This window comes from Crassostrea angulata, chromosome 10 (assembly GCF_025612915.1).
Source record: "Crassostrea angulata isolate pt1a10 chromosome 10, ASM2561291v2, whole genome shotgun sequence".
In the NCBI taxonomy this organism is placed as follows: Eukaryota; Metazoa; Mollusca; class Bivalvia; order Ostreida; family Ostreidae; genus Magallana; species Magallana angulata.
Window position 1 is genome coordinate 32,696,349 of NC_069120.1, and position 11,559 is coordinate 32,707,907.

The 11,559-nt window shown below is 32.8% G+C and overlaps 1 protein-coding gene across 2 annotated transcripts in view; it reads right to left on the minus strand.

The window, feature by feature from the left end:
- The window catches only part of LOC128165838 (annexin A4-like), a 48,974-nt gene extending 38,424 nt beyond the window's left edge, over positions 1-10,550 (minus strand). Inside the window, exons 1-3 of one of the 2 annotated variants that reach the window (XM_052830688.1) lie at positions 10,424-10,550; positions 4,424-4,453; positions 148-352 (exon numbers count right to left, since the gene is read on the minus strand). In XM_052830688.1, coding sequence (XP_052686648.1) covers positions 148-352; positions 4,424-4,438 — 220 coding nt within the window. In that variant the 5' untranslated portion in view covers positions 4,439-4,453; positions 10,424-10,550. Of the gene's footprint in view, positions 1-147; positions 353-4,423; positions 4,454-10,208; positions 10,232-10,423 lie in introns of those variants that run through there. The other variant, XM_052830689.1, reaches the window with a different exon arrangement.
- Positions 10,551-11,559: the final 1,009 nt, after the last annotated feature.

Consider the following 11,559-nt stretch of genomic DNA (forward strand, 5'->3'; position numbering starts at 1 on the left):
GCTTTTTTAATTTCTATGAATTTATGCATAAAAAAAATAAAGAAATTAATAAAATTTAATTCTGGGAATAATTCAGACTTCACAATTTTTTATATGCATGACAACAATTATATCGGTACGTTGTTTTGTATCTGTACGGGCACTGACCTCCTCCGTATCCTCCTGTTTGGGGTGGTGGAGCACTTCCCATCTGGTACCCACTGTAGGCAGACTGGTTTACATTGTAGGCACTATAACTGTTTCCATAGCCACCATAGCCTCCATATCCCTGGGGTGGTGGAGGGGGGCCAGATCCAGAATATCCACCATATCCACCATAGCCACCCCCACCACCATAAGATGGATAATTGCTCTAAATTAGAAGAAATTCCATTTCTAATCAGAACTGTATTACAAACCATGCATGTTAAATGCTGGACAACCAATTGTCAACTGTTTGTATTGATTTAAAATACATATGTACATGTATTCAGCTAAAAATTTTCAAATACTATTTTTTATATTTTATTGTCTGAAATGATTTACCTGGGCATTTCTAATGTTTGACAAAACTCATTTGAATCTCAGTTAATCAATTAGGATACTCATGAGCTTAATAAGATAAAATTTCACACCAGCATAAGAAACTTATAACAAAACTCAATGGGGATATCATTGTGGCTTTTATTCTTATATTGTTCTAGTTCAAGGGGGGCTGCGGTACTTTTTAATAACAGCTTTGAACTTCGATTACAGAAAGAAATCAAAGTATTAAAGAACTGACAGGAGTTGATTTTGTCAATGTTTATTTATTTTAAAATCAATGATATGTTATTTTGCATGACAAGTACATGTAGTTTTTAATTTGAATTACGCACATTTTTATAATATGATTTTTTGGACTTTTTCGACAAGAATTGAGAAACCTCCACATGAATCATGTTAAATAATATTTAAAGATAAAATTAATTTAATCAAACTATGTATCAGTAATAGAAATATTTCTCGAAAATTGTATGGATCCAAGCAATATTGAACTCTAGTCTTGTTCAACCAAATGCTTGGCTGACACCGTAAATCTCCGACAAGGATTTATGGAGACAGCCGAGCGTCGAGTTGAACGAGACTATATTGAACTCTGGCGTAGGAATACATACGACTACAAAAAAAATTTTTAATTGTTCGTACCATTTAAAATCTGACTATTTTCAAGGTATTTATAAATAAGTTTCCTTGAAAAACAATGCTTTTGCATACATTACATCGAATTTATCAATTATTTTCAAGAACTAAGTCTTGTCAGCAGCAATGATTTGTGCTGAGGTCCAAACACTGTTTCACTTTCGGTTTGACTGAGTAACTGCATATATAGGATAGTTGATTAAAATCAACTCCAAAAAAATGATAATAAAGGCAACTTGTTAGCATTAGATTGAAGAACTGATAATAATAGAATCACTTTAGTCAATATCTATGGACCCATCTTAGATTGCCCAGGTTTTTACGAAAAAGTATATGAAAGTTTTTTAGAATTTGAAAATTATTATTATATTCTAAGTGGTGATTTTAACATAGCCATAATTACTCTCATGTAAATAATTCCAAAGCAAGAGAAAAGCTTTAAATTTTAGAGATTATAAGTGACTTTTGGGTTTGAGTGATTACTACAGAATCCTTAATCCTGACAAGAGAGTGTTCACATGGAGAAGAAAAACCCCTTTCAAACAAGGGCGTCTTAACTATATTCTTATTACAGAAAACCTTACACAAATATTGTTGAAACTGCTTCAATCAAATCCGGATATAGGTCAGATCACTCTGTTGTTGTATATGAACTAAAATTTAATTCTTTTGAGAGAGAAAAAGGTCTATGGAAATTTAATAATAATCTACTCCACGATAAGATGTACCGGTATGTTGAAAAGTTAAAAACCATATTCAGTTAGTTAAAGATCAATACAATAAGTCTATTGATGAGTCTGCCTTTCTGGACATTCTTGTAGTCGAAATCAAAGGAATAATATTTTTTTGAAAAAGAGAGAATGATAAAATTGAAAAACAGTTAATTTCTGATTTTGACTTTTCACTGCTAGAAGAAAAATAAATTGCTTTAAAAGCTTTAAGAAAAGAAAAATACAAGGACATTTTATACATTTTCGGACAATGTGGATTGATGAAGGTGATAAACCAACCAAATACTTTTGTCACTTAGAATCCCAAAATTTTCTTAATAAAATTGTTAACAAGAGGCCCATGGGCCACATCGCTCACCTGAGCAACAATAGACATAATAAAATCAGCTTTATAGAGTCATATACAAACTATCTGAGTGTTATATAATAGATCCTCTATAACAAGGACACCGCAAAGCAAAGCATCCCCTCACGAAATGATATATTGGTGGGGGTGATGCATTATTTAGGATATACTTGTAATTGAAGTGACCAAATATTTATCTTCTTAAAACCTCTGTGAATAAAAGTATTTTTTTATTCCTATCCCTATATATATGCATGCACTGGAGTGTATCTGGGGGGTGGGGGGGGGGGGGTGGGGGGGGGGGGGTGTTTCATTTACGTGATTGTACATTTCCTCCAATTACTAGCAAAAACAAAACCCACCACACATATTTTAAACTTTAGTAATTTAGTTTCATTCTCTTTATTCAATGACATACATTACGCATTCAGCCAATTAGTGTAGGCAAATTGAAAGTTTGATAATGAATAAGAAACGTAGCTAAACATCTAGCGATTTGTAGTCTAGCTGCCTTATGGCTGGAAAAATTCAACTTAACATGTCATAATTTCAACCCTGATTTTTTAAATAGAGTAACGTATCTACAGCAATTAACATGTATTGAAATCAATTCCTGGTTAACAATGCTGATGATACTCATCAAAGTCTCTTCTGAATTATAAACCTGTTCTTCTGTACTTCATGAAAGTTGGCCCAAAATTCGTCTCATATGGCTGCTTGTTTGGATTAAATTGGGATAAACTTAATCTCTTGCTTGCTTCAGTTTTTCCATTTGGACATCCTTCTTACTTACCATTTCTAAAAAAACGTTTGTTTCTTACCTTTACAAGCCTATACCCAACAAAATATCAAGTCGTTCATCTAAAATGTTTACTTTTGCGAACGGGAAATGTCTATTGTCAAGTTGTACATGAAATTTCTATTTTACGTGTTGTAATTAACAATAGTTTAAAAAATATTTTACAGAATTACTTGAAAATGAACAGGGTTTGTCCTTTAACCATGCTTATAAAGTGTACGAGGTTTGATAAACATGCATGAGAGAGTTTTCTTTGAATCTTGCTTAAAAGGCTGAAAAGGACACACATACATGCCCAAGTTGTGCGAGGGGATAAAAAAAATTCCCTTGCATATTCTTATGTTTATCATTGAGCCCCTTTGTAACAGGATGATTTTGCTGTTTTATCAAATATTGATGTTCTCAAGAAGATCTGACACAACTGTTTATACATGGATTATAAACCTTGCTCAAATTTTGAACCGCTTGTGAGTTGTGAGGCCCAAGAATTTCCAGGGGCGAGAGTCTAAACAATTTTGAAGAAATAACAATAGGTCAAAATACATAATAACATTTGAGTTTTTATGATTTATTAATTCAATAAATTTATCTGTTTTCCTATGTAAAATTGGAGCCACCGCCTTTCCCCTACCCCCAATTTGTGCCCCCCCCCCCCCTGGAGGGTCATGATTTTCACAACTTTGAATCTACACTTCCTGAGGATGCTTTCACACAAGTTTCAGCTTTCCTGGCCAAATGGTTTTTGAGAGAATATTTTTAAAGTCTATATATTCCTATGTAAAAATTTGACCACCCCATTGTGGCCCAACCCTACCACCGGGGGTCATAATTTTCACAACTTTGAAAATACACTACCTGAGGATGCTTCCACGTAAGTTTAAGCCTTCCTGGCCAAATGGTTTCTGAGAAGAAGATTTGTAAGATTTACATGTACTCTATATATTTCTATGTGAAAATTCTACCCCAATTGTGGCCCCACCCTACCCCCTGGTTCATGATTTTCACAACTTTGAATCTACATTACCTGAGGATGCTTCCACATAAGTTTCAGCTTTCCTGGCCAAACGGTTCTGGAGAAGAAGATTTCTGGCTTTTTTTTTTAATTTTCAATAACTCCTAATTATCTCTACATGTAAAACAGTGTGGTCCTTAATTTTCACAACTTTGAATGCCCTTTGCCTAGAGATGCTTTGTGCTAAATTTGGTTAAAGTTGGCCCAGTGGTTCTAGAGAAGATGTTGAAAATGTAAAAGTTTACAGACAGACGTACAGACATGGACAGATGGACAAATAGACAGATGGATGACAGACAAAATGTGATCAGAATAGCTCACTTGAGCTTTCAGCTCAGGTGAGCTAAAACAGTAAATAAAAAACAAATACATACCTGATAGTATGACATCACTAGATGTACTACCTGGAAAGGAAATAATTATTTTCAACTAGAGTTAATTAATCCAAAAAAAATTTGCAGGCCAATTTACATTAAAACAAAAAAAAACAAGAGGCCCACAGGCCTTGACAATCACATGAGTACCATAGCGTGTAATATCATCAATAGATGTTTGTGTATGCCCCCCTCCCTTAGAAACATCCACGAAGAAAATGAACGGAAAATGCAAATAATTTGAATTTTCTAAGTAAAAGGGGCATAACTATGTCAAAAATTGCTGGATTGTAACCAAAATAAAACTTGATCTAGATATTATTATAATAAATCTGTATACCAAATTTCATCTCAATACATGCAACTTCTGCGAAGAAAATGAACAGAAACTATTGGTGGACCGACCGACCAACAGACAGCAGCAAAGCAATTTGCTCTCCTTTCTTCGAAAGGGGGCACAAAAAATTATCCCATGAGTGATATGCACCGTACTGAGATAAACATGTGATAAATGGCCAAGTGCTTGGCTTAATGGCTCTATAGATACCTACTTCATGAGGTAAAAAGGGGTTCAAGCCACTGATGCACCAGTACAACCGTTTTACTTTTCTAATTTGATCTCAACTTATATATTTATTCCATTATATCCATTGTGGGCAAAATTGCAATAACTTCCTAAAATGCATGGATATCATCCAAAAATTTCTTTTTATTTTCTTTCATTTAAGGCTGTTCAAAATTAATTCTACGTTTAACGTAACCTGCGCACGTAGGTTTTGGCAAAATTGTCGTTTTGAAAAAACAAACAAATCCGGATTTGTAAAAGTCGTTCCGGTTCGGGTTTTCATTTAGCAACATAATTCTACATCCTGAATGCGAATGAGACAAAACATGCTCAAAAACAGCATCGAAGCATTTATTATTCATAAAACAAAGAAAATGAGATTCTACGCCACTATCAAAGTAAAAAAAACAAAAACGAAAAATGATGAATCAACACATGATCGAAGTTGACAGTAAACATCTTATTTCTGAACCAACTTTCGCCCAAAAACGAGGTTTGTTGTATATATTTTTTAAAGCAGTCCATCAACAACTGAAATTACTACCCATCTTATTAAAAAAAAAAAAATGTGTATGAGAAGTCATTATTTTTGCAATTATTTAAGATGGAAAAGCTTCAGCAACTTCTTACTGTACCAACACTGTACTGAAAAAATTATACCTTTCCCCATAAACTTCAATATTAACTTCAAGATGTGATAAATTTGTTACTATTTAATTTTTGTTCTATTTCAAAGGTGAATAAACCCTAAATCATATTAAGATTTTAGTGTTCAAACTAACAATATTTGATGTCAAATATGACATTTATGTATGTAATATTTTGAAGTGAAAGCCAAAGAAGAAATATGATTGAGCCCCAGCATTATATGCATATTTAGTGATTACATATATGATAAAGACTGCAAATCCCTTACATTTGAAATGTATCTACATTTTAAAAAAAACATTTTAATATTGAATAAAAATAGGAAAAAAGAAGTGGATTACACTTGTAGGGTGGCAGTTATTTCAAGAACATTGTCTTCAGTTCTTAGTACATGTAGTATATATAGGTACAGTGAATCTGACAACAAAGCTCTGATATGATAAATTTGAAAATGTGTCATTATGAAAATGTATGAAATAATGTCGTTAATTTGATTGTAGATAACTTGTGAGTCACATGTGTTGAGCAACTTTTTCCACAAAAGGAAATTTAAAGTTTTCCTTTGGTTTGCTACGTTTATGGTGATAAAAATTCATTGGATGTACCACTTGAGGTGCCTTGCAAGTCACTCCACTTCTCGTCCAGTTTACATGATGTACTCACAGAAAGGACATAAACCCAAATTACACAAAAGTATTTGCTTGGAAAATGCAAGATTTAACATGGACTGAATCCTACCATATGTATATGACAGTGTTGATGTATTGGTAACTGAAAGGGTGACTTTCAATAAATACACATTTGTTTGAAATTTTTGTTTATTTTTTTCCTCCCTTCCTCGTAAGTTTTTAATTTTCATGTGACATTAAACATAGAATTAATTTTAAACAGCCTAATATAAAGTTTGAAGGATAAATAAAATTTTTATGATAAAAAAAAAATACTTTGAGGCTGAGTATCAGAGAAATTATTTTTTTATTTTAATGTTTACAATTGCAGCTTCAGCACGGCATTATAAATAGGCAACCAAAATTTTAGTGTCATTTGTTGAGTTATAAGCAAGTTACAAAGCTAAAAATTACAATTCTTTGCTAAAGTCTGTCCCAAGATATTTATGCAGCACATTTAGACGATTTTTTAATAAAAATACACTTACCTGTGAAAGTTGAAAGGTAATTTCATTGACACATTATCATCTTTCACTCGGAAAAATTCATAGGAACGAAAAAAAGATTCCTTACGGAGATTTATAATGGGGAATGTTTACATCTTTCTCCATTCTGAATACAATCGGAATACACCGCATAATTTTACAACGTTATCATCTGGGCTTGCTGCAGTACAAAATCCCCATAGACATCACATTTCATTTTTAAGCATTGTATTGAAACCTGATAAAGCTAACAGGGGCGTTTTAACTGAGAAATCTTGGAATTTTTTCATACTTTTGAATGAACATCGTTTGAACCCTGAGGTATTTATAAATATCATGATATTAAGCAAAATGTAAATCCAGGATATCTTGGGACAGATATATATAAACTAATCTTTTGCTTACATTTTGAATGTTGAAGTGAAAATTTCAATTTTAGACTTAAAATGAATGTGTTAAACGTTTGGAACTGTTTATTTATATGCTTCAAATAAATAAGAAGATAGACAAATCAGCTTGAAATTTTTTTTTACTGATATATTGAACCTATGTAAACAAAAACCAGGAACAAGCCTTGTTTACACGACAATGAATTTTGAGTGTGAACCCTGTACCTTGTTTATAACTCTAAGGTTGACTCTCAAATTTCATTTGATCATTAGAATTAAAACATTCCTAAAGCATTGAAAATACATGTAATGTAAACAGCTAGAAAATTAGAATTTGATTAAAATTTTGACCATGTCCATTTAACTGTGTTTAAAACAACACATCTTTGGCAAAAATACTTTTTTCATGATATCATTAATTTGTTCACGCTTTGCAGTTATATTATGAACAGAAACTGCAAATAATTGGAATTTTTTTTAAGTCCAAGGGGCATTACTCTGGCAAAACTTGCTCGATCATACCCAAAATTGTCTTTGACTTAGGTATTCTTAGAATAAATCTGCATACCAAAGTTCATTTCAGTATGTGCAACCTATGCAAAGAGAGTGAACGGAACTTGTAAGAGGACCGACTGACAGACAGCAGCAAAGCAGTATGCCCTCGCCTTGTTGAATGGGGCATAAGAATAAAATTATCTTTTAGCTAGTTATCAAATATGATTACAAATTTATTGTGTCGTCAGATCTTTTAACTAATAGTTATATACACTATTGCTTAATAAACAAAAAAGAGAAACTTTTTTTTAAATCTGGCTCCGTCACAAAAATTTTAAAATCACCCAACTCATTCCTACTCAAATCCTTATTCAAAAAATTCATAAATTTGAGATCAATCAATACTTCGACTTGAGGCTGAGTATTGACCTCTCTCTCTCATTACATATACATGAATTCATATTTGAATAGTCAATACAAACATATGAATAATTTCAAACATTACTATATTTAAGAAAATTAGTTGCTTTTCCATCTGCAGTACATTATTATAGTCTGTCCCAAGATATTTTTGCCGCATATTTTCTTAAATTATACAATACTTATAAATACCTCTTGGTTCAGACGATGTTCATTCAATAGTATGAAAAAATCCCAAGATTTCCCCATTGAAACGCCCCCTCTAGCTTGTCGGGTATCAGTACACGGCTAAAAATAAAAAGTCTACGAGGTTTTTCCATTGCCAAGGAGATGAAGACGCCCGGATGATAACTTTGAAAAATTGCGCGAGGGGTCCCGAGTATTTCCGAATGGAGAAAAGATGTCAACATTCCCCATTATAAATCTCCGTAGGAAATCTGTTTTCGTTCCTGTGAATTTTTACGAGTGAAAAATGATAATGTGTGAATGAAGTTATCTTGGGAATTTTCCCTTCCATCGATTTTAATTGCACTTCAGTCACAGGTATGTGTATTTTTATTAAAAATCGTTCAAATATGCAGCAAAAATATCTTGGGACAGACTATAGTTCCCTACTGGTTTTCACCAGAGGGGACTATAGCTTTCCTCTGCCTCCGTCGGTCTGTCTGTCTGTCTGTCCCACTTCATTTTCCACACTTTTTTTCTTATGTGTTTGAGGAATAATATGAAATTTGCTGAACAGCTTCAAAATGTCAAAACTACAGATAAAGTTTACTCTTCTGTAGCGTCTGGTTGACATATTTTCGAGAAAATTAATTTTTATATTCCAATTTTTTAATGTTCGGGTTCGGTGTGTATTGAAAAAACGAGGAAAGGATGTAGCCAGTAATAATATTGTGCATTACTTGGGCCATTCCTTTATTTGTTTCTAACAAACAAATAAGTTCTGTAAAATAGTGTCAAGCATTGTGTTGTAAATTTAATCGACAGGGTTTTTTGTATAATTACGTACAATCGGGTTTGTTATTGGGTTGGTCTGTTGATTCCAGGTACAGAAGATGGTAAAAAATTATATCCTGCATAACAGCTAGTACACTTTTTACACAAATTTCTACAAACCGGTAGGAGACGTGTATTGCTTATGCAATACTCTTAGAATGCTTGTTTTTAATGCAATTGCACGTATCAACCACATGCGCTCTCTCTCTCTCATTGTGCGTGTGTTTCAGCTACAGTTTTATTAAATCATACCAAATATGTAAATAAATAATACCAAATTTTAAAATAAATCGGCAAAATAATTGTTTTTTTATCTCTAGTGCAACTGCACTGTTTTAACCTCATGCATTGTTCTGGCGGCAGCATGCTTTTGATGCCAGCGAAGTTACCGACCGACCAAGTCTAGTGAGCAGCTGTCATAAACAGTTGCTGTCACCAAGTGGGAAAATCAACAAATCGACGGTATTTTGAAACAAGTTCTATATATATTTTTGAAATGTGTTTACTAACAAAACTGCTAAAACGTGCATGTTATTATAATTATATTTCATTGAAATTGCCTTAATATTGATTTAATAAGCATTGCTGTGTTTTAACTGGATAACACCATAATCACCAGGTGTCAGAACTGGGGGGGGGGGGGGGGGGGGTTAGGCCCCTCCCCCCACTTTTTTTTTGCAAAGTTATACATAACTGTAAGTAACCAAAGACCTTTTTCTCTTTTTAGGGGGGTTTGCTTCTCAAGATGAATTTCACAATAATTTTAGTAGGACAAATGAATTACAATGTCATTGCAAAATCCCCATTTATTTGTTACTTTAAACCGAATCCTTCAAACAAACGGTAATAAAACATTGTGTTGAGTTCTATTTTACAATCAATATTATTTAAACTTTGAAGTATTTTATAAAAATCGAGATATCAAAGAGGAGAATCTGGGACAGTGTATGGGCGATTGAGGCTCTTGAACAAGGGAGGAAAAAACACCGGTTTGGTGACATGCACTATTGCGAAATAGAAAACACAATATTTCCATTGTTGTTAGTGTAACTATGAAACAGCTATATAGAGATTATTTAAGATGATAATTGAGCTGAATTGAGAAGTTTTCCTTGCCTTCTATATTTGTCAGTTTTCGGTCAGCATTGAAAATTCATGCGAAAGTATTTTTGTCCCTTAGGAGTTCTCATAATCAATGTAGATGTGTTATGTTTACCTTCACAACGCCGTTGTCATATTGTGCCCGTTCACTGATAAACGCTTACGACGTGTTTCTTCTAAATAAATAAATCATACGATAAAAAAACCGTTGTTCTCATTTTATACTTTACCTTATCTGCAATAAGTCTTTTAATTCTCCGTAGATATATTGTTATCGATAAAACGTCTACCTCAGTATTTCACAACCATTTTGCACTTTATCTAAAAATTTCCCTAAATTTATCGATTATATTTTGTGTATATCAATCCCGATTTTAAAACAAGCAGAGGGTCACATCTCTCAACAAAAGGCATAATTGATCAAATCAGCTTTTTGGTATCAAGCACAAAATATCTTAATAATTTAGTACAGATGATCTTGTTTAAAAACAATATCAAATTTTCTCCATATATTAATTCTTATGTTAAATTGTGTTTCAGTTTTCAAGATTTTTAAAGACATTTCTCACAGGCACCCGACATAAATTTTTCTCATGATAAATGAAAAAGAAAGGTGAGGAACCTCACATACTCCACGCTCCTCTGTAACTTGTCAATGATACACGTTGTCAAGTGTACGGCAAGTTATGCATTAGATACACAAAACAATTTGATAAATGGTTTAACATGAAAAACTTCCTGCAAAAATTTGTCGTATCAAATAAGAGGCTCATGGGTCACATCGCTCACCTGAACAACAGTTCCTTGTATCATTTTATATTAGTTTTTTAAAACATTTTACCAATATATTTCTATGTTAAACTTTAGACATCTCTTCGAATCCTAGTATTAGTCCAGGAGTCACCTTAAGATGCTTGCATTGTAATTTCACAGTTTATAGCATTGTAGTTCTTGAGAAGAAGATTTTTAAATATTTTCCCTATGTTAAACTATTTTCTATGTTAAACTTTGAGCCCTCTTGGGGTCTCAGCACAGGGGCATCGTATAACCAAGGGAAAAATCGAAAGTAGGACACGATTTGTAAACAATGTCAAAAACCAACAATATAATAAAAAGAAAAGTATATTGAAAATTCATAAAACTGCTTGTTTCTGTCATTTACGACTAAAAAAACCTTCCGCATGAGAAAATAACCCCCCCCCCCCCCCAAAAAAAAAACTGGCTTGTTTCTTGAATACAAATAAATATTCTTTATGAATCTTGTGTAATTATGAAATAATGATCTTTCTGTGAGGTTTAAAATAATAAAATCATATTCCTTTAAAATATAATGAACATCTGTGCAATGAAATCAAAACGTGAGGAG